Source organism: Gadus chalcogrammus, chromosome 5, assembly GCF_026213295.1.
Source record: "Gadus chalcogrammus isolate NIFS_2021 chromosome 5, NIFS_Gcha_1.0, whole genome shotgun sequence".
Taxonomy (NCBI): domain Eukaryota; kingdom Metazoa; phylum Chordata; class Actinopteri; order Gadiformes; family Gadidae; genus Gadus; species Gadus chalcogrammus.
The window spans coordinates 18845001-18867087 of NC_079416.1; the positions used below are offsets into that span (position 1 = coordinate 18845001).

At 50.6% G+C, this 22087-nt stretch overlaps 2 protein-coding genes and 1 long non-coding RNA gene across 5 annotated transcripts in view; 1 reads left to right on the top strand and 2 right to left on the bottom strand.

Annotated features, from left to right (window-relative positions):
- zfyve26 (zinc finger, FYVE domain containing 26) overlaps positions 1 to 13711 on the top strand; it is a 39388-nt gene extending 25677 nt beyond the window's left edge. Inside the window, exons 27-42 of one of the 2 annotated variants that reach the window (XM_056589874.1) lie at positions 578 to 670; positions 1251 to 1471; positions 1881 to 2017; positions 2698 to 2726; positions 2890 to 3020; positions 3557 to 3777; positions 4363 to 4510; positions 4650 to 4859; positions 7136 to 7351; positions 8044 to 8241; positions 9325 to 9405; positions 9853 to 9983; positions 10815 to 10986; positions 11347 to 11406; positions 11953 to 12135; positions 12816 to 13711. In XM_056589874.1, coding sequence (XP_056445849.1) covers positions 578 to 670; positions 1251 to 1471; positions 1881 to 2017; positions 2698 to 2726; positions 2890 to 3020; positions 3557 to 3777; positions 4363 to 4510; positions 4650 to 4859; positions 7136 to 7351; positions 8044 to 8241; positions 9325 to 9405; positions 9853 to 9983; positions 10815 to 10986; positions 11347 to 11406; positions 11953 to 12135; positions 12816 to 12905 — 2321 coding nt within the window. In that variant the 3' untranslated portion in view covers positions 12906 to 13711. Of the gene's footprint in view, positions 1 to 577; positions 671 to 1250; positions 1472 to 1880; positions 2018 to 2697; positions 2727 to 2886; positions 3021 to 3556; positions 3778 to 4362; positions 4511 to 4649; positions 4860 to 7135; positions 7352 to 8043; positions 8242 to 9324; positions 9406 to 9852; positions 9984 to 10814; positions 10987 to 11346; positions 11407 to 11952; positions 12136 to 12815 lie in introns of both variants that reach the window. The other variant, XM_056589875.1, reaches the window with a different exon arrangement.
- LOC130382260 (uncharacterized) lies at positions 8278 to 9976 on the bottom strand. Its single transcript, XR_008895537.1, has 3 exons — positions 9892 to 9976; positions 9314 to 9448; positions 8278 to 8301 (listed from the first exon to the last, which is right to left on the bottom strand). It is a non-coding gene; the product is annotated as an uncharacterized LOC130382260 (long non-coding RNA).
- Positions 13712 to 15772: 2061 nt separating the features above from the next.
- rdh12 (retinol dehydrogenase 12) lies at positions 15773 to 21718 on the bottom strand. 2 transcript variants are annotated; one of them, XM_056591194.1, is made up of 7 exons: positions 21470 to 21718; positions 20697 to 20812; positions 20246 to 20401; positions 19579 to 19683; positions 18511 to 18720; positions 18114 to 18303; positions 15773 to 17480 (listed from the first exon to the last, which is right to left on the bottom strand). In XM_056591194.1, the coding sequence occupies exons 1-7, from the start codon at positions 21541 to 21543 to the stop codon at positions 17378 to 17380; spliced, it is 954 nt and encodes a 317-aa protein (XP_056447169.1). In that variant the 5' UTR covers positions 21544 to 21718; the 3' UTR covers positions 15773 to 17377. The 2 variants fall into 2 exon arrangements, with proteins under 2 accessions (XP_056447169.1, XP_056447168.1); XM_056591193.1 differs by having other exon boundaries at positions 15774 to 17480; positions 20697 to 20815; positions 21470 to 21717.
- Between the last annotated feature and the right edge of the window lie 369 nt (positions 21719 to 22087).

The following is a 22087-nucleotide window of genomic DNA, read 5'->3' on the forward strand; positions in this document are numbered from 1 at the left end:
CACAGAGTGCACGTACACACGTACGCATACGTACGTGTGTACAAACACAGACGTACACACAGTGTACACACAGGGTACACCCTGTGTAAACACAGTCACAGTCTATTTGGACTCACCAACCCTGATTCTTCCACACTGACTCAGCAGATGATTGAGAGGTTGAACAAAAGGTTCACCAGCAGAGATGATGCAACGAAAACAGGAAGGAAGGGCATGTGGTCGAGTCCCATTCATCAGTGTTGTCTAAACTCAAGTACCTCTGTTATGGAATAGTATAGAATCCTACATTTTTGTATAATACAGTACAAGGTTTGCAAGAAACAGTAACTTTCAGATGTTTAGCATTTATATAATCATAGTTTATAGTTAGTTGGTTTTATTAGATATTGTGTGTCTGTGTGTGTGTTTGCTTGTGTCTGCATGTGTGCGTCTGTGTGTGCGCGTGCTCGTTCACGCGCTGTTTGGAAGTGTTTGCTCCAGGCGTTAATATAATATATATAACCGTATAATAGGATAGTGTTTGGCCCGTGTAAGTGATGTTATATTAAGTCCTGGTGTGTATCTGGTTCATCTGTAGACTCTGTGCTGAGCCTGCAGGATGGACTGCTCCAGTGTCCAGCCCAGGACTCCTCCTACTCCTGCAGGCCAGACTCCCCTGCCGACTCCACCGGTAAGACCCAGGTCTCCTCAAACCCAGGTCCCCTTAAACCAAGGTCCCCTTAAACCAAGGTCCCCCTAAACCAAGGTCCACCTAAACCAAGGTCCCCCCAAAACCCAGGTCCCCCTTAACCAAGGCCCCCTATACCCAGGTCCCCCTATACCCAGGTCCCCCCGAACCCAGGTCCCCCCAAACCCAGGTCCCCCTTAACCAAGGCCCCCTATACCCAGGTCCCCCTATACCCAGGTCCCCCCGAACCCAGGTCCCCCCAAACCCAGGTCCCCCTAAACCAGGTCCCCATATACCCAGGTCCCTAAAAACCCACGTCCCCCTATACTCAGTTCCCCCCCTCAAACCCCTGTCCCCTCCACCCAGGTCCCCTTAAAACCCATGTCCCACTAAACCCAGATCCTCCTATTCCCGGGTCCCCCTATAGGCCTACCCCATACACACTCAAAGGTTCCGGGTTGGATTCCCGGATGTCTGCTGCCCTCCCCGTAGGTCCCACCGTGAGCGAGACGCCCCTCCTTGTTATCGACGTGCACCCCGATTCACCGGAGCCCCCGTTCTGGGTGAATACTTACCGCCCCAGGCTTCTGCTGTGTCCCCCTCCACCCCTTCGCAGGAAGCACCCCCACGCACGCCTCCTCCGTCAGCAGCGCGGAGCGCGACAAGGACCGGGCGTCGGCGGGGCGCAGCCGGCGGGCCGAGGGGCAGTTCCAGCCCCCGCCGCACCCCCCCGCCCGCAGGGACTGGGTCCCGGACACCCAGCAGGACAGCTGCATGGTCTGCAGCCGGGAGCGCTTCACCATGGTGAGGGGGGGGGGAGCCCTGTGATGTCACTTCCTGTTCGCAGACCAAAGATTTTTATGGAATGTGTTTAGTATGACGGTGTTCGACAAGTCTCCTCAGAATACATCGTAGCGTTAACGAAGGAAATTCCAAGGAGTAAAAAAATCTGTTAGAACAAGCGCTCGAGAAGAGGCGGGGCCCAATCCCATTTCTACCCCTTACCCCTCCCCTTTGTTTTGAAGGGGTAAGGGTAAGGGGGAAGGGGTAAGGGGAAGGCGTAAGGAGTAGAAATGGGATTGGACCTAAGGCCCAATCCCATTTCTACCCCTTACCCCTTCCCCTTACCCCTTCAAAACAAGGGGGAGGGGTAAGGGGTAGAAATGGGATTGGGCCTAAATGTTGAAGGAGTCCTACCCTCCATTTTGTGCAGTTCAACCGGCGGCACCACTGCCGGCGCTGTGGCCGCCTGGTGTGCCAGGCGTGCTCGGAGCACAAGATGGCGATCGAGGGCAGCGGGGAGGAGGGGGCGCGCGTCTGCGACCAGTGCTACGCCTTCTTCCACTGCGAGTAAGAACCCGGCCACCTTCAAACACAACTTTATGGACACATGCCCCGTCACAAACTACTCTGCTGTTTGTGTGTGTGTGTGTGTGTGTGTGTGTGTGTGTGTGTGTGTGTGTGTGTTATAATTAATTAGTATATGTATAAACCTGTGAAGCTGTAAAAATCCTGTAAAATTTGCTTTTTAGGATCCTGGGAATTAAATGTAATTTTTACCACGAAATGAAATGTAAAATGAAATAACAGGAGGAAGGTTGAAGAGTTCATCTGGAAATGTATGGCGTGTGTGTCTGTTTGTGTGGCATTTGAGTTTCCCTGTGACTGCACATCAGTGTACCTTTATATGTTTATGGGTGTGCATGTCATTGAGTGTGTTGGTGTGTGTGTGTGCGTGCGTGCATACTGGCTGGTCCCTCTGCGATGCTATCCGTTGACTCACAATGCGGTAACCTGACCCTGGAGCAGACCTGGGGACAGCTGCTGACACAAACGGGGACACGCGCTGTCACCTACTGTACACTCTGTTCAGGGGCTTAGGGACAGAACACTGCCCTAGTTCAGCCAATCACAGAGGTCGGCTGTGAGGAGGCTCACCACCAGAGATGGCGCTGTTCCGCTACTGGTAAATGTCGATGGGCATGATTTCATATTCTGACATTTTGTTTTCTTGTGTTTTATTTTTATAGTTCTGATGATGAACTGGAAGAAGCTGAAGGTAACTACAGCCTTTTATTCTGTGTTTTAAAGTAGTGGTTTTTAATTGTACGCAAATAATTATGTATGTGTGTATCTGTGAGTATTTGAGTGTTGTGCATTAATGTCGTGGTCTGGTCCATGTTGCGTCTTAATGGTCTACCCTGTGGGTCTCCCCCCAGCAGTGGGGTCCCCAGGCTCAGGCTCGGGGGAGGACTGCGTGCTCACCCTCCCGGAGGTGGTCCAACGGCAGGTCCGGCTCAGCTCCAGGCCCTCGGAGAACCAGCTGCTGAGGAGCGAGTTCTACTTCGAACAGGTCCGCCTCCTCTTTCAATCTCAACTGAATGACCGTATAACTGCTCGGTGACAGCTTCCTGTGAGGAGCTGACTGCTTCCTGTAAGGAGCTGACGGCTTCCTGTGAGGAACTCAATGCTTCCTGTGAGGAAATTTCCGCTTTCTGTGAGGAAAATACTTCTTCCTGTGAGGAGCTCATGAAGGGTGGAGGTCAAAGACCACAAATACACTTAAAACGTACCGAAATACACATAAATCGATAAAAACAGAAAGAGACCTCAAGGTACAAAAACAAGCAGCAAATGTGTACAATAAGAAAATTCCCAAAACGGCTTGTAACGGTTAATCATTTATACTGTTATATTAGATGTCATATTATCCATATTGTACTGGTGGTATAATATGTCACCTTTAACCCCCCGTCGGTCATCATCTATGAAAGGGGTAGAACGCCGCGCTGCTGTGCCTTCATCTTTATCTAGCCCTAACCTCTCCACAACTCCTGCTCCTCCCTCTCCTCCCTCTCCTCCCCCTCCTCCCTCTCCTCCCTCTCCCAGGCCCCCAGCGCCCACCTCTGTGTGGCCATCCTGTCCCTGCACAGCGACCAATCAGAGTGCGGCCAGCAGCTGATTGGCCACTGCCGCGCCCTGTCCCGGAAGCTGAACCACGCGGAGGTGGACGCGGGCCTGCTGACGGACGTCATGAAGCGGCTGCTCTTCAGCGCCAAGCTCATGTTCGTCAAGGACGGCCGCAGCCACGACCTGCCCCTGTGTGACAGGTGAGGGGCATGCTGGGAAATGCGGTTCTTTTCAGCATAAGTATATATAATGCATAATGTATGTTTTATTATTCGTGATATATTTTTTTATTTGTTGGTAAAGTGGTGTCGAGATGTTCTTTTACCATTTTTTTTTTCATTTCCCAGAGTGTTTATGTACCGATACACTATCAAGCATTGTAGCATCTAATAGCACTTGTTCTTAGAGAAGGGTTCTCTTACGATGACAGCAATGTATAGTTGGTTCACTTACTGTCGACCAAATAATTTTTCAGAACTATATCGTGTACATTTATATTACATTTATAAGAACAATACATTTGTATTCTTGTAATAAAGTGTCAATGCTGCCATGTTTTTCCGGCTTGGTAGCGCCAGCACATGTAGGTCGGAGATGAAACGTTTCCCATTCCGTCTTTCCACATCCGACCGCTAATGAACGAAGCGTAACAGCGAACGTGTTTGTGATGTTCTCTGCCTGTGCAGTAAATGAGCTAGGCTTGTGTTGTTATCGGATCGGAGCATAGAATTGCAAAAAACGTCCTCACTTCACCGTGAACCCCTCTCTGTCGCTCCCCTCCTCAGCTTCATCAGTAAGGTGGACGTGCTGAGGATCCTGGTGAGGGCCAACTACCGGCCCATCCCCTCCCTGGAGGACCTCCTGGAGACCCCCGCCGTCACCCGCCTCAGGAACCAGCTCCTGGAGGCCGAGCACTACCAGCTGGCCGTGGAGGTGGGTCCCGGACTCTTGTCGTCGCCACCATCGCCGGGTTCTCCAGTCTGAACCCAAGTCCCTCCTCCGCCCCCCCCCCCCCACCCACCACCACCACCGGCAGCTCCGCTCTGAACCCATGTCCCTCCTCCACCACCAGGTGTCCACCAAGAGCGGTCTGGACCCCAGCGGGGTGTGGCACGCCTGGGGCATGGCCTTCCTGAAGGCGGGCCGGCTGTCGGCCGCCCGCGAGCGCTTCTCCCGGGTCCTGAAGCCGCCTCTGGACCGGAACCAGCTGAGCCCGGGGCCCCCGCTGCTGCAGGAGATCGTCCAGCAGCTGGAAACCACGCTGAGGCCCCGCCCCTCCATGGTAAGGCCCCGCCCCTCCACGATTTGGCCACGCCCCTCCATGCAAAGGCCACGCCCCCCCCCCCCCCACTGTAAGGACAAATGTTCACTCGCAGAGTCGAGGTCTAATTATGGTTCCACGTCGACTCCACGCAAGGGGGTTAACGGACCCGGGGGTTAAAGGACCCATTACATGCTTGCGGACCCTCCTTGCGTCCATCGGAGGGGCCCGACGTGCACCCCCCAAAAATGTTAACTCTGCGTCGAGGTGACGCACCCAAAAGGGCTGCGATTGGTCGGCTCCCTAAAACCTGACACTGAGCCAAAACAGGTTTGCGACCGCGTCGAAGCGTGTGCGTGGCCCTTTGCGTTGCGTCGACGTGGGACCATACCTGAGCCTTTAGCGGACTGAGTTAGCAGGCACATGGGTCCTGCCGGCTCCGGGTTCGAGCTGTACCCTGACGTGGTGACCTGAGGTAGCTCCCGGCCACCTGGAAAACATGGGGTGTGCGTGATAAGTCAGCTTTGTTTCAACACGTTTACTCTGCGTGTTAACTTCATGTATGAGTGAACACGTCACTAGCGGTGGCATGTGGCTGAAATTTATTCCTGCAGACTCTCAACCTTGGGTGTGTCTCTAGGTTTGGCTTTGATGTGTTTGTGTCCTCCGGCACATCCCCGTTGTCAGGGTTCAGGTTACTGGGCTGAAACCGACCGGTGTTCGGTCTGTCTTTCGATGGCTGACGCCTTCATTGTTTATTCTATAATCCCACAGAATTCAAGCTCTTTGAACGGCCACCATGCTTAGAATAGTGCTCTGAAAAGTGTCGCCCCTTTGACATCCATATCGTCGGTCGTTATCCTCTTCGGCGTGGTGCTGATTCCCTCTAGATAGCGGGCTTCTGCGGGGGCGGGCGGGGGGAGAGGAGTTATGTGTGAGGGCGCTCAGGGCTTCGCCCGGGGTGGGTAAGACAGACGCTCCAGTCTTCAAGGGCCCTCCCTTCTGTCAGGCGCTCTCTTGTGGCTCTTGTGGCTCTCTAGGAACACGCCAGGCCTGGGGCGTAGAACGCAGGCTGACAGACCTGAAGGAGCCCCACAACGTCACACACACACACACACACCCAGCCATCTGGGTCAGAGCCTGCTCGCTAAGGGCAGAGATGGCAGCTCGGGGGACGAGGCCCATGTGGTCGGCTGCAGTATGAAAGATCAAACGTTTGGTTTGGATCGTAATCGATATATGAATGATCTGTCTGACGAGGCAAGTTTTTTTTTGTATCGTGCACTTCGAACACAAAAAAAATAAATAATACAATTATACGCAATATATAAATTAAATGCATCAAGTTATCAATAGTACATAATGGAATATCAAGTAACATAACACATAGATACATTTTATTTTCATGATCTTTCGTGAAAGTTTCCCAGCAAAGACGATACAAAATAAAAGAATAAAAAAAACGGCTATAGTTATATCTAATATAAAAATAGATTAAACTAAAATGGAAATAAAGATGTGAAGGTACAGTAAAAAAATTGACATAAAAACTAGACTATTGTTTAGTGTCTCTCATGTTGGGGGCGGGGCTCTATGGGGGCGGGGCTCTATGGGGGCGGGGCTCTGTGGGGCCCCTTGCAGTCGGTTGCCCCCGGTGCTCCAATGTCTCCGGCCGCCCCTGGCACCGTGAGACTGATGGTGTCCGTGTTGTTCCATAAGGAACCTTTAGACATTCAGTCCCTGCAAGTGAGGCCGTACACAAGTTATGTAACGAGGAAATTCCTCTGTGCAGACACATGTGTGCACACGTCTGTGCGTGCCTGCATGCTTAAATGTAGGTATGTGTGTGGCGTGCATAGATGTGTGTGTATCTACATGTGTGCGTGAGTGCCTGCGTGCTTAATGCTAGGCATGTGTGTGTATGGACAAATGTGTGTGTATATCTACATGTGTGTCTACGTCCATACGAGTGTGTGTGTGTGTGTGTGTGTGTGTGTGTGTGTGTGTGTGTGTGTGTGTGTGTGTGTGTGTGTGGTGTGTGTGTGTGTGTGTGTGTGTGTGTGTGTGTGTGTGTGTGTGTGCGTGCGTGCGTGCGTGCGTGCGTGTGTGCGTGCCTGCTTGACTCTAGGTTTGTGTGTCGACGTCAATGTATGTGCGCACATGTGTATCTACATCTGCGCACGTGCGTGTCTACAAGTGCATTTGCGTATGTGTGTGTGTTTACGTGCGTTTGTTTGCCTGTGTGCGTGTGTATACCTGCGTGCGTTTACCTGTCTCCGTGCGCGTGCCTCCCTCAGCCGTTCAGCGAGGACATCCTGGCGTCGCTACGGGAGCTGGAGGAGGTCCTGTCGGACCCGGGCGCGGCGGAGCGCCCGGACCCCCCTGCCCCGGACCCGCGGCTCCACCAGGAGGCGCTGCACTACCTGACCTGCTACGGGACGCACCTGGCGCTGGTCTGCTTCTACATGCGCCACGACCGCATGAGGGACGCCCTGAGTCACCTGCTCAGCAAGGTGGGCGGCCCGAAGGGGCGGAGCTAGCTCTGCACCGGAACAAGCTGTCGGGATGTGACGCGTTTCAATGCCCTGTCGAGAGCCGTTAGCACGCTAGCAAGCTACTGAGCACACCCGAAAAATAAGCTAGTTCACTACAAGCTAATAAGGCAACAAGCTAATAAGCGCACATGAAAACAAGCGAGTACGCTATAGGCTAACAAGGTAATATGTGCACATGAAAACAAGCTAGTACGCTGTAAGCTAACAAGCGCAAATTAAAACAAGTTGATCTATGACCGGACTTCTAGTTGAACTCTGACAGACTTCTAGTTGAACCCTGACAGACTTCTAGTTGAACTCTGATGGACTTCTATTTAAAGTCCATCAGAGTTAAACTTTGACAGGACTTCTAGTTGAACTCTGACAACTTCTAGTTGAACTCTGACAGACTTCTAGTTACCTCTGATAGACTTTTAGTTGATCTCTGCTAGTTAAACTCTGACTGGACTTCTAGTTGAACTCGGTCAGGACTACTAGTTGAACTCTGCCAGGACTACTAGTTGATCTCTGCTAGTTAAACTTTGACAGGACTTCTAGTTTAACTCTGATAGACTTCTAGTTGACCTCTGCTAGTTAAACTCTGACTGGACTTCTAGTTGAACTCGGTCAGGAGGACTCCTAGTTGAACTCTGCTGAACCCGGTCCTCCAGGAGTGTCCCGACGAGGTGTTCCTGGACGGGGTCCTGCAGCCCAGCCTGGAGCGGGGGGCCCTGGGCGCGCTGCAGGGCCTGCTGGAGAGCCTGGACCCGGGGCTGGAGCTCTGCAGCCGCTACCTCATCGCCTCCTGCCAGCTGCTGCAGCGGAGGCGCCACTTCCACACGCTGTACCAGCTGCAAAAGTTCATGACGGTGAGACGCCCCCCGCAGGGCCTTCTGGGGGGGCTGCCTGGGTGTGGAGGGGTCAGAGAGCTGAGAGGGGGGGAGGGGGGGGGACGGGGACGCAGGATGGGGATTTCATTTGTGTAATTTTTGCATGTATCAAAAGATAGTTAATCGTTTACTTATGAATATTGAGATCGAACGGTACTAGTCTGATCTACTTAGTTGATTTTGAGTGATTGAAATGGGTTGATGAGCAGTAAGAAATGTGGTGGTGAATGGTGTTCACTTGAATAAGTACATTTTCCTGTGTCTTCATCTGTATCCTCACCTCTATTTACCTGTCCTCGCCTGTTTCCTCACCTTTGTTTTCACCTGTATTCTCACCTGTTTGCTCTTCTTCCCACCTGTCTCCTCCCCCTTCTCCTCACCCGTCTCCTCCCCCTTCTCCTCACCTGTCTCCTCACCTGTCTCCTCACCCGTCTCCTCCCCCTTCTCCTCACCTGTCTCCTCACCCGTCTCCTTCCCCGTCTCCTCACCCGTCTCCTTCCCCGTCTCCTCCCCCTTCTCCTCACCTGTCTCCTCACCCGTCTCCTTCCCCGTCTCCTCACCCGTCTCCTTCCCCGTCTCCTCACCCGTCTCCTCACCTGTCTCCTCACCCGTCTCCTTCCCCGTCTCCTCACCCGTCTCCTCCCCCGTCTCCTCACCCGTCTCCTCACCTGTCTCCTCCCCGTCTCCTCACCCGTCTCCTCCCCCGTCTCCTCACCCGTCTCCTCACCTGTCTCCTCACTCTTCTCCTCACTCTTTTCCTCACCCGTCTCCTCCCCCGTCTCCCCACCCGTCTCCTCCCCCGTCTCCTCACCTGTCTCCTCCCCCGTCTCCTCCCCCGTCTCCTCACCCGTCTCCTCACCCGTCTCCTCACCTGTCTCCTCACCTGTCTCCTCACCCGTCTCCTCCCCCGTCTCCTCACCCGTCTCCTCCCCCGTCTCCCCACCCGTCTCCTCACCCGTCTCCTCCCCCGTCTCCTCCCCCGTCTCCTCACCCGTCTCCTCACCCGTCTCCTCACCCGTCTCCTCCCCCGTCTCCTCCCCCGTCTCCTCACCTGTGCCCTAGGATCACGTGCGGGCCGCCATGACCTGCATCCGGTTCTTCTCCCACGGGGCCCAGTCCTACACTCAGCTGGGGGAGCAGCAGGTAGGTCTGGCTCCACCCGGGGTATGAGAGCACAGCTAGGGTCCTGGAGGGTCACACACGGGGTCATTCCATGCTGTCAGGGGCACTTACTATGTTTATAAAATATAAAATATATATTGGGACGCGGTTGGATCTCCCACACGTTAACCGTTACCAATGGGATGGACCATTGGGGAGAGCCCGTACCATTAAAGACTTTACTGGAGCGACCCGGGTTCTATTTCCTGCCTGTGGCCCTTTGCTGCCTGTCCTCTCTCTCCCATACCTTCCTGTCTATCTCACTCGCAATCATAAAGCATAAAATGCAGAAATAAATCGTAAAAAAACAACAACATTATCAACGTGCGAAAATGCAGCGGCCAACGTGTTGCTGGGGGGCGGGGCCCGTTTGTACGTCTGCATCCACTGGTGTGACGCTGACCTTTGACCCCCCCTGACCCCCCTCAGCGCTGGCTGGTCCGGGCCAAGGAGCACCTGAGGACGTACCTGCAGGAGCAGCAGGGCCGGGGGTCCGTGGCCCGGAGGAGGTCCCCGGTCTCCTCCTTCAGGAAGCCCATGTCCTCCAGCGACGTGTCCAGGTACGAGCGCCCTCCCCCCCCCCTCCTCCCCCCCTCCTCCCCTCCCCTCACCACACCACACAGCCACGGCAGAGTGCTAAAGCCATGCTATGCTACGCTGTGCTGTTAAGCTACACGAGACCGTCGCTACACCCGGTCTGGTGTTGTCGCCAGGGTGATGTGTTCAGCATGTGACTCTGTGCGTGTTCTCCGTACCCATAACCCCGGCGGTGTTTGTGCCATGCTATTCGGTGCTATTTCATGCTATGCTATTCCGTGCTTTGCTGTGCTATTCTATACCTGATCTGTTGTTGTCTGTCACCACTGGGATGCAGTCCTCATGTGATTCTGTGGGTGTTCTCCAGACCCATGAGTTCTGCAGTGTTAAAGCCATGCCATGTCATGCTATGCTATGCTATGCTATGCTATGCTATGCTATGCTATGCTATGCTATGCTATGCTGTTAAGCTCCCCAGGGCTAGGTGTCGTGTTCCTAACGTGACTCTGTGTCCTCCATGAACATGAGCTCTGCAGTGTTAAAGCCATGCCATGTCATTTCATGCTATGCTATGCTATGCTAAGCTAAGCTATGCTGTTAAGCATGGACTAGGTGTCGTGTTCCTAACGTTACTCTGTGTCCTCCATGAACTTGAGCTCTGCAGTGTTAAAGCCATGCCATGCCATGCCATGTCATGCTATGCTATGCTATGCTATGCTCCCCAGGACTAGGTGACGTGTTGCTATGCTATGCTATGCTATGCTATGCTATGCTATGCTATGCTAGGCTATGCTAGGCTATGCTGTCGAGCTCCCCGAGACCAGTTGTTCCTAACGTAGCTCTGTGTCCCCCAGGCACATGAGCACCGTGGAGCTGCAGCTGGAGGTGACCCGCTTCCTCCACCGCTGCGAGGCCGCCGCCTCCAAGGCCGCCGCCCACTCCCCCGTCCCCAAGGCGACGGGCTCCCCCAGCGCCCCCCCCACCCTGTTCGGGGGCACCCAGATGAAGGCGGAGGTGGCCTGCAGGGTGAGCCCCTCACCATGACGACTGACCGGGGGCTTCTGAGAGCCATCTCAGTGACGGTTCAGTGTTACCGTTAACATTTCACATCTGGTTACTGAGTGGGTGCTTTAATCCAGAGGGACCTAAGTGGGGTTTATTTATGTATTTCTAATGAAAGTGAATATATTTCTTAAATTAGTACTTCTACACCAAGTACTGCGACTTAGTTTCAGACAGGTGTGTGTGTGTGTGTGTGTGTGTGTGTGTGTGTGTGTGTGTGTGTGTGTGTGTGTGTGTGTGTGTGTGTGTGTGTGTGTGTGTGTGTGTGTGTGTGTGTGTGTGTGTGTGTGTGTGCGCCGTGACTCACCTGCTGAGTGTTTCCAGGTGATGCTGGGCGGTAAGAACATTGAGGAGGGCTTTGGCATCGTCTACAGAATCATCCAGGTACCAATTAAACATCAGTGGATCAATGAAACAGCCAATCAAACATCAATCAAACATCAATGAAACAACCAATTAACCATCAATGAAAAAAAAACATTAACCATCAAGGAATCAAACTTTCCCCCTTCTTCCCTCCTTCCTTCCTCCCTTCCTCTTTTCTTGCTCCCTCCCTTACTCCCTCCCCCTCCCTCCCTTCCTTCCTCCCTTCCTCCCTCCTTTCACCCTCCTTTCACCCCTTCCTCCCTCCCTCCCTCCCTTCCTCCCTTCCTTCCTCCCTTCCTTCCTCCCTCCTTTCACCCTTCCTCCCTTCCTCCCTCCTTTCACCCCTTCCTCCCTTCCTCCCTCCCTTCCTCCCTTCCTTCCTCCCTCCTTTCACCCCTTCCCCCCTTCCTCCCTCCTTTCACCCCTTCCTCCCTTCCTCCCTTCCTTCCTTCCTTCCTCCCTCCTTTCACCCCTTCCTCCCTTCCTCCCTCCTTTCACCCCTTCCTCCCTTCCTCCCTTCCTTCCTTCCTCCCTCCCTCCCTCTCTCCCTCCCCGTCCCTCCAGGACTTCCAGCTGGACGCCCAGGCGGTGTACGTGCGTGCGGGCCAGCGGCTGGCGCGGCAGCGGCAGTACGCGGCCATCCGACAGCTGCTGAAGTGCGTGGGCGAGTCGGGGACGGCCACCAAGAACGACGGCGACGCCATCGTCCTCAGCTGCCTGTCGGTGGCCGAGAAGCCCCCCGCCGACGTGAGTGGCCCGGTCTTTACCAGGGGACACGTGAATAGGGAGACGCACCCCCCCCCCCCCCCATCACGGCACCATTACAGCCCCCCATCATGTGTTCACTGCCCCATTATGGCCCCCCATCACGTGATCACAGCCCGGATCACAGCCCGGATCACAGCCTGGATCAGAGCCCAGATCACAGCCCGGAGCACAGCCCAGATCACCACAGATATCCAGAGCAGGAATGGTGTTTTGTTTTGTTTTTGAGAACCGGAGGCTAGTAGTCTTGCTTGCCTCCGGTTCTCAAAATCAAAGCAAAACCCCTCCCATTTCCTGCTCGACCAGTCAGCAGGAAACGGGCGTGGTGTTTTGTTTTTCAGAACCGGAGGCGAGACCAATGAGCAAACGCTGTGTTGTCAGTTGCTCGCGATTTCCCAATCGCTTGTCAGCAGTGCAGATTTGGAAACTTCTGTTTCACATGGATGAAATAGCCGACTCTGTCATCGCTATTCCGGGTTCAGAAACTCGTTATTGCCCCGTTGTCGTAAACGGAAAATACAGGAAATTACGCTTCCAGTTCCCCGACCCGGTTTGCGATGGCCGCTTGGTGAAGAAGGCCGATCAAACAGACCTTAGGCATAAGTGACCTGTAACCTTTTAACTTTTGGTCTGACAATAAACTGGTCTTTTTCTATTTACAGGCCAAGGAGTTGGAAGTTCTCATCTCTGAAATCAAGAGCCCGGAGAACAAGGTAAGATTTTATTCAGATCACGTCAGGGATGAAAACTGAGACCTTGTGACATAATTTGATTGAAACCGTTTCAGTCATAGTCTGATTCCGAGTAATTCTCATTCCCTTCATTTTCTACGGCTTCTAACATTATGCAGTCAGTCACAGATAACTCGGCTTGATGTAGCCAGAAGGCCCATATTCTATCCATTTTATCGAAGAAGAACGAAGAAAAGCTTGGTTTGTTTCAACTATGGCTGGTCCCAATGTTCCGAAAAACCTCAGAATCAACATTATGTACCGCGGACGTACCGCGAAGAAACGGCAGCACAGTGCGGCTAAGTTTTTCACTTCCTGTCCTCCTGGAGGGAGGCCTTGGTCAGACTGTCCTCATGATGCAGGGAAACACAGCTCAGTACCCAGACGCCCCCTCACCCCCTACAAAGGAACCGGTGGATCTCTGGGACGAGGTTTGGCCCCCTCACCCTCTACATAGGCCCCCGGTGGGTCTCTGGGACCAGGTCTGGCTCCGGTCAGACTGTGAAGATTGGATCTGCGTTGTAGTCTCTGCTGAGTCATGCAGCAGACGGCGCGTTCCTCCAGAGACAGACGCGTGACGGTTTAGACAAACGGCCCCAGCACGATCCACAGAAGCTCTGTGAAACTTCCAAGAGCTTCACGACCTCGTTTCTGGAGACACAACTGAACAGAGGGCAGAGTAGCTGTAGGAATCCGTTGTACCAGAATAGTAAGGTTATTAATAACACAAAAAACATTCAAAGGAGAACGGTAGACACATCGAGGACAGTGGTATTCATCTCCCAGCCGATTGATCGTTTTATCCGGGTTTGATTGCTGATGTCTGAAGCCTAACCAGTTGGCATCCTTGAGCAAGACGACCACTATAGTGGTCGTCTTGCTCAAGGATGCCTACTGTTAGGCTTCAGACATTAGCAATCAAACTGGACTACTGCCCAGTTTGATTGCTAATGTCTGAAGCCTAACAGTATCACAGAGTGTCTCTAGGCCTGGCCTCGGGCCTCCAGGTTCAAGGCCCACCGCTGTGCGGGGCGGTCGGGGTCGGCAGGCCTACCTGCAGGCGGTGAAGCTGGACCCGGGACAGGCCCGCCCCCGGGTGCAGGAGGTGATGCAGGCCGCCGAGGGCGCCTCGGACTCGGTCATGCGGAACATCTGCGACCGCTGGCTCTCGGAGCACCAAAACAAAAAGCCCCGCAACGGCAGAGAAAGAGAACGACCCCCAACGCCAGATAAGTGCGCTTTTAAAGTGGGAACTCTTAATGTGTAGCAGAGTGTAGGGGAGATACACATGCACACATGGCGGGGTGAGCTTTGAAGATGTTTGGGATATTTATGGAGAGCGTCGATTTCACAACAACGAGACGCGGCAAGGCGATGCGTCCGCAAGCCACGGCCGCAGCCGACCTCTCACTGCGGGGCGGCAGGAACCCCGCTGGGTCCCGCCAGCGGGTCTCGGTGGTTCTACACCCAGACCCCCATGTGCGTTCTGCAGGGAGCCTTCAAGCTGAAGGTTCCCTCGGAGCCTTCACCACTGTGCTTTAGTTTCTTCCGGATCCCGTTCCAACCCTATATTCTGCTGGTTCCTTCTCGTCAGCTGGTACCGTTTTTTTTTTCTTTCCACAACCACTCGACGACGAGAGCCGCTAAGTGGGAGAGCGGCTGTATCCACAGGGGTCGCTTCGACCCACAACAAGTATTTCCCCGCCTACCTCAGCCAAAAAGGGAAGATATAATTATTGCCTTGAGGAGAGTAAAGAACGCTGCTGAGGTCCTTGTTGTAAAGGGCTGCAGCTCGTCCTCCATTTTGTGTTCTGTTATTCTGGGCCTTCTTGGCGATGGTGTTTTTTTAATTTGAGTGGAGTTTGGAACCGGCTGTGAAGCGCACACACACACACACACACACACACACACACACACACAGCCAACAACTTAGGTAGCAAAATTGGTTGCGTGTTGCTAAACGTTTCTTATTTCTATGGCTTCTCTTATGAAGAGTGAATCATGACTTCAGTATTTGGGGAACTGTCAGAATGCAGAGGATATGATCAACGTGAATGTGTTTTTTTCAACTGTAGGATACTTAAAGGGAACCTTTAGAGAAAGTGTTTCTTGAGATTCAATTAAGATAGCTAAATTGTGCCAGCTGTCAAACAACGATCGCCGTCGTAGTTTTGTGTATATACATATTTTAGTAATCAGTTTAATGTACGTCAGCAGATTAATCAGCACATTAGGGAATAAATAAGGTCAGTATTAAACTAAATCCATGTGCGAGTCAGTCAACTGCTAAACACATGAAATGTGACAAGCCTTTTCTCTAAAAAGGGATTCATGTTGTGTGCGATAAATGATAAAATGTAAACTTTCATGTTTACCTGTTTAAGTACCCGTCACTGTGCCGATTTGCTCCCCAAAACCTCTTTTCCAACTGCTTTGTACCTACAATATTCACATTTTTTTTATCAGGACAATCTATAAAGTTACTGCTACAACTGCCGTTAGCCTTGTTATCTCGAGAGCTATTGAGCGGGAGAAGAGACGGATGCCTTTCGTTCTCTTTTTGTCATGTGAGGTGAAGTTCAGACATTTGTTAGAAGTTTTAAACAGTTGCCTCTTTGTGATCCTCGGCTTAACGAATTAAATCTCTTGTTGCTGTGATTAAGTGCTAAAGGGTCCGAAATTTGAGAAAATGGCAGCCCACTTGCTTATTATGGACCGTTTGCTCACCACTGCCGCACTTTAATAGTTGCTTGGATGCAAATAATAAGTAGGTTGATTTGTTTTGATTTTCATCACTGCGTGGATGACACTTCTGATGATATGAATACTGACTGTTTTCCCAACAATTGTAAATATATATCATTAAATAAACTGTAATAAATATTTTTATTTTTGGCCTCATGTCAGCCATTTGAAATTGTTAACAATAATTGTAATGTTTACAATGTCCTATGGAATAAAATCGGTCTTGTAGAAACCACGACAGTTGTATTTGTTGGTCCACTATTACATTATTTAACCAGTTCTTCTTTCCAGAATACATATACATTAGTCATGTACCATTCATTTCACATTGTTGGAACCACAGCTTTAAAATAACCTATCACAATTTTCCATTTGCTCCCTCTCTAAAAATTTACATTTTGTGTCCAAGTGGGCAGGGCATAACATTCAAACCAATAGTAACATCTACTTTTGAAAGCAAGAGGTTGGTTTTTTTATAACAGCCAAGAAAATCGTAAATTGTCAGATTTCTGTCCTGCTCCTGTTATCCTGATTTGCATCAAATCAAAACTGTAATTCAAATCATCTCAAGTTCAAGAAGTAAAGGTACACTTTAAGCAACAGATCTGTTTATTTACATCAAATGTAAACATTCAACTCTGAACATGAATGTTGGTCTAGTAAAAGGCATGTACATCTAGTATATAAAACACCAGCGTCTGTAAAAAGTTTGGCAGCTGTGCTTGTGGTGAATGCTGAAAAGTCCAACATAAGTCTGTATAGAAAACAAAAACTGTAAATATTAAAACCTTGGAATGAAGATTTCCTCCAGTAACCTGAAAACTCAAAATGGTCCTGTTTTGGATTTTTTGCAAGGGCCTGCTTCTTATTTTCGTTTTAAACTATGGGAACTCTCCCTGTCTATATAATCCATCAACATTGTCAATGATCTACATTGACAATGATGTTTTATATTTCTTGGTTAAGGAAACCATAAGAATGTCTCTTGTATTTCCTTTTTCTAAAAAGCCGGTACTAAACGGTGTGCTGTGGCTACCGAGTCTGGAGGAACTTTAAGAAACAAATAAAGTTTTAAAAAGGAAATGTAATGAATAGGCTTGGTGTTAACCCTGGTTTGACCACCACACAGTATCCTACACCAACTCCACCATATCGGATTCACATCGTCACAAAAGATATACATCTGAAGTCACACTAACTTCATAACTTTGCACACCGCAAGTCATGGCATCTCCCCCACAAAAATACATTGTTATGTTATTATAACTTCATTATTACAAAAATCTTCACATTATGGGCATGGTACTCCTGTCGCCATAGTACCCAGCGGCTGAACTCTCATAAGCACGAAACTTAACGACGTGGGCCTTATTCGACCCGATGACATTTTGGAACTCTGCATTCCGCAACCAGCTTAGTAAGGCTTAGTTATGGTTCCATGGTGACGCAATGCCAGTGGGTTTGCGGACCCTCCTTGCGTCCACCGCAAGGGCCTGACGTGCGCATCCCAAAAAGTGTAACCTTGTGTCGAGGAGACGCAGCAGCGAGGGCTATGATTGGTCCGCTAATGTACACCTCAAAGTAAACCGAAAGCGGAACCAAAAACAGGTTCACGGCTGCGTGGTCATTGCGTTGCGTCCACTTGGAGCCATAACGAAGCCTTAACCGTTAGAACCAAGATGGCCGATGAAGGGGTGAAGGAGGGGGCTAAGGAGGAGGGTGATGGCGGTTTCAACAGATATCCATCATCAATCCCACTCAATGCCCAGGTTCTCACAGCTGGCGTCCCACAGCCTCCTGGCCGTCTCCTCGCTCCGGCCCTGGGGAGCCACGAAGGCAGGGGAGCAGTCACTGAAACCCACGAGGAGGAGGAGTTAGTCATCAACGCTGCCCTCCTTCTCAAGGTTCCTTCCTTGATCGTTAAGGGAGATCTTCCTTGCTCTTTTGGGGGGCTAGGGTTAGGGATTGTTTGACCCTATGACACTGTAAAGGATTGAGGGCAATGGTAAAGCTAATGCTAACTGCTAATGATGCCTTATCGAGCTGTAGGCTAATAAACCGATTTCGTTTTTTTATTGATGTTTTTAATTAATAATATAACGGCTAACCATTAGCCTAGCACGCAAGCTTTAGCCATCCATAACAGTTAGCCATTAGCCTAAAAGCTTGAGTCATCCGTAACAGTTAGCCATTATCCTAAAAGCTTGAGTCATCCGTAACAGTTAGCCATTAGCCTAAAAGCTTGAGTCATCCGTAACAGTTAGCCATTAGCCTAGGCCACAAGCTTGAGTCATCCGTAACAGTTAGCCTAAAAGCTTGAGTAATCCGTAACAGTTAGCCTAGGCCACAAGCTAGAGTCATCCGTAACGGTTAGCATTAGCATAGCCCTAAAGCTTGAGTCATCCATAACAGTTAGCCATTAGCCTAGCCCACAAGTCAAGACATCCATGAAGGTTGGCCCATTGCCCCCGGTCGGCGGCTGACCTGAAGTGCTTGCCCGAGATGGCGTGGAGCTCCTCCGCCACGGCGCAGTAGACGGAGGTCTGCGCGCCCTCCTGGGGGGTCTTGAGGAAGATGGAGCTGACCGTGAAGAGGATGGTCATCAGGGTCGAGTGTCTGGTCAGCTCAGAGTTGACCGTGCCCGGGTGCAGCGAGTTCACCGTCACGTTCGTACCTGTGGAGGAAAACACAACGGTTGTTGGCCAGAGAGTCCGGTCCGCGCCAAAAGAGTGTGCTCTACTGGGTGTGCCCCCGGGGCTACCCATTTCCGAGATATATATATTATCATTGTTCGATGTTTGTGTGCGTGAGGCAGTTGACGGGGTGTGGGAGGCGAGAAGCTTGTTTAAAGGTGCCATGTCTAGGTGTGCTATGGGAGTACCTTTAAGTCTGCGCGCTAGCTCGCGGGTGAACAGCACGTTGGCTAGCTTGCTCTGGCAGTAAGCCAGGCCGCTGTTGTAGCTGCCCTGGCTGTGGAGGTCGTGGAAACGGATCCAGCCGAAGTTGTGGGCCATCGACGAGACCACCACCACGCGCGCCGGCCCACTGCGCTTCAGCAGGCCGATCAGCAGAGAGGTCAACAGGAAGTGACCTGTCACATGTGGGTCACAACACGGTGAGTTGTTAGGAGTCACCTTCATCCAACAGGGGGTTTTCTGTTCAGGTAGGGGGGGGCCTCTTGCTCCAGGATGCCTACAGATTAGGCTGCGGGGATTGCGAATCGAACCAACAACCTTTTGGCTGGGAGTTGAACCCCTAACCGCTACTACTACTAGCCTTGTACTAAGTCGCGTGTAAATTGGCCTTTTGGTAGTCTGTTTCAACTCGGCTAAGTCTGTGTTTGTTTCCCCTGTGGTTTCCCTGGTAACGGCACTATCATAATGCATATGATTTAATTATGGTAAACTTGGGGAGACGGAGGGTTCCTTCTGGATTTACAACAAGCCGACCGAGAGAAACACCGGCGTGGTGCGTCCGAGATGTACATCGATGACTCACCCTATCTGGATTATAACTTGCCATATGTTTGATTCCAATCCTGTCCCACCCCAATGAATCAAACCTTTGTGTCCCTACCTCGGAGCAGGCTCACTTCAAACCGGATCCAGTAAACATCACAGACCCTTCCTAAAGGTTTGTGTACTAAGCTAACTACATCTACTACCGTCTACCTAGCCCCGTCGTAACTCATCTTCTCCATCCATCTATTTATACATCCATCCCCTGCATCCGTCTTTTAATGCATGCATGACTGCATCTCTCAGCTCCTCCATGCATCGCTATAGAGACCTAGCTCGCTCACGCGCTCTCTCGCTCTGCTCACTCTTCTGGCTCTTATCTTTGCATTCTCTCTTTCTCTGTCTCCTGGGTCTCTGTCAGTCTCTCGGTCTCGCTATCTCTCGCTCTTCTGGCTGTGTCTTTGCATTCTCTCTCTCTCTCACTCTCTCACCGAGGTGGTTGACACCGATCTGCATCTCGAACCCGTCGATGGTCTTCATGTAGGGACACATCATCACCCCAGCGTTGTTGATCAGGATGTGCAGCTGGCTCACCTCTGGAACAGAAAACTATTTAACAGAGTTGCTGGGACCCTCACCAACACTGGACGGTTGGTCTGACCCGTCCGTACGTTCAGGACTTTAGTTTGGTTACTGAGCTCGTCCCAGTACTCTAACGTAACACTCAATACTCATGGAATTACACTCAATATACTGTATAATGTAATAAGCATTGTGTAGCATCTTATCCTAGCTATCTTTGCTGTATACGGAGAATGGGTTAACCTAACAAATGTTAGTGCCTGACACTTGGTTCTATGAACATCCTTAGTATTATCAAATGTGCGCTGACTCTGTATGGATAACATTAAAGATTTACTTCAAATATTATCAGATGAAACCTTTGTAATATAGTTCTAAATGGTCTATTCTCCAATTTTATTTTTACTTTTACTGCAGAATTTTGAAGTAATATAAATGTATTATGCATTTTATATTGTTTTTGCATGATCTTTTTTTCCAGTTGTACTTAAAACATGAAAACCGAATCCTGAAATGGTGTTATTGGGCCGGCCCCAAGAGCCAACCCATCAAGAGCCAACCAATCAAAAGCCAAACCTTGGAGGAACTTTTGAGCGAAGGCCCGTATGGAGGAGGTGTCAGCCAGGTCCAGCTCTCGAACCTCGACCTGGGCACCGGGGCAAGCGGCCTGTATGCTGGCCAGCGCCTTGGCACCCTTCGTCATGTTCCGACAAGCGATGATCACCCGCGCACCTGGAAAGAGGGACCGCGTTACCGTAGTAACGTCTTTGGTTTTCCATGGAGAACTACAGGGGATTTCCTGACCGCAGGTATAGCTTACGTTGGTGGTCAATTAAAAAGTCAATCAATTTAATTTTTTTGATTAAACGAGGGGCTTGATGAAAAATAAGGGACCGGTTACCCGTTTCACTTATGAAACCGATCAGTTTTGAGAGGACATTTGAAGGTAATTAGAAATACTCTGGGGGATTATTTTTCAACAGTTGGCAGAAGCCGGAAAACCCCGGGAGAATGTAAAGGGCATCACCTCTTCCCGCCAGGTCGAGAGCGGTCTCCTTGCCGATCCCGGTGTTGGCGCCGGTGATCAGCACCGTTTTCCCGTCCAACCGGGCTTCAGACCTACACACCCCACCGGCCGCATAGCTCCTGGCCCAAAGTTAGGGAGTATTATGATTAGAAAGATCATTGAAGAAGCACATCTTCCTATTATGCAAACCTACTGCTTGAGTAGTATTCCTGCAAATGAGTTGGCAGGAATATAATGGGGCATGCAGGCCTACGTCATGCACACGTCAACGCGTGGATACAGTATGTGGCCTATTCCTCACACATCCCATGGATCTGGTTAATGATTATGCTAGAACGTCGAGTCGTACGACCCACGCCACTACACACAGCCGAGCGATACCCAATCACCTGGCGTAATGTCTGCTACATAACCGGTCCAACTCCGCCCACGACCGAGCTGCTGCTGATGGAGAAAAATACCCAAACTTTCTCGCCGATTCGGGTCAGGTTAAATGACCGATCAACATTTTAACTAAAATAAAAAAGTGGACGCAATAAAAGCTGCGCTGAGTTTCCCAGAGAGACATAGATTTAGGACACCGCTCCCCCGCATTCATATTGAAACATGAACACATTGTGGTGCCGCTGGCCAAGTCCGTAACGCTACCGTCAGTGCATCCATGCAAATACGCTATTGACCCTGTATTAAAGAATATATATATATATATATAATTTGCACATATATATATAATATAAGACGATGACAGCAGCGTGTGTAACGGCGCGCTTTACCTGATGAAGGGTGCAAATAGAAATGTCAATAGCGTCGTTATTCCAAGGCAGGCGACGATTAATAAGAGGATCATTATCCTGGTTGGCTGCCACGGAGCTGCGGGTCGCAGAGCAGCTGAAGCTGGGGCATGAAGCTGGTCTCGGTGGCTCGGAGCGAGGAGTCGGGCAGTGTTGTCAGCCCCCTGAGACCATCCTCATTTTAAGGTTTAGTAATGTAACAGGACGTGAACACGCGAGATGGTGGAGTCTCGCGAGACCAGGTCAGTGTTGACCCTTTGACGATACCGCCGGATTGTGGTCCGTTCAACTTTGTTTAATTCGTTTTCTGATTTAACCCGTGTGTGTTCATCCACGTTATGTCATTGTAACGTATTTCACGCAATCTCAGAGATGTTACGTAAATAAAACATTTAATTTGGTTGTAACCTACATCTACCACAAAGCACCGAGACAAGCTGTCTGTTAAATGGTGTTTTTAAAGATATATATTTATATTGTTTTTCATTTAAAAAACGTGAGTGAGGTCATTAAAATGTATAAAAAAAATAGCCGTCATATTATTTTTACCCATACGCAAAAAAAAACATTTTTAACGTAAGTTGAACGCGTAACAACAAC

What these genes read in the sequence shown, in the direction of transcription:
- rdh12 (XM_056591193.1), bottom strand. Translation starts at nt 21,543, where the DNA reads ATGATCCTCTTATTAATCGTCGCCTGCCTTGGAATAACGACGCTATTG. An exon ending in TCTCGACCTGGCGGGAAGAG is followed by an intron (nt 20,402 to 20,696) that starts GTGATGCCCTTT and finishes CCCTCTTTCCAG; the next exon opens with GTGCGCGGGTGATCATCGCT. An exon ending in GATCGGTGTCAACCACCTCG is followed by an intron (nt 18,721 to 19,578) that starts GTGAGAGAGTGA and finishes CACATGTGACAG; the next exon opens with GTCACTTCCTGTTGACCTCT.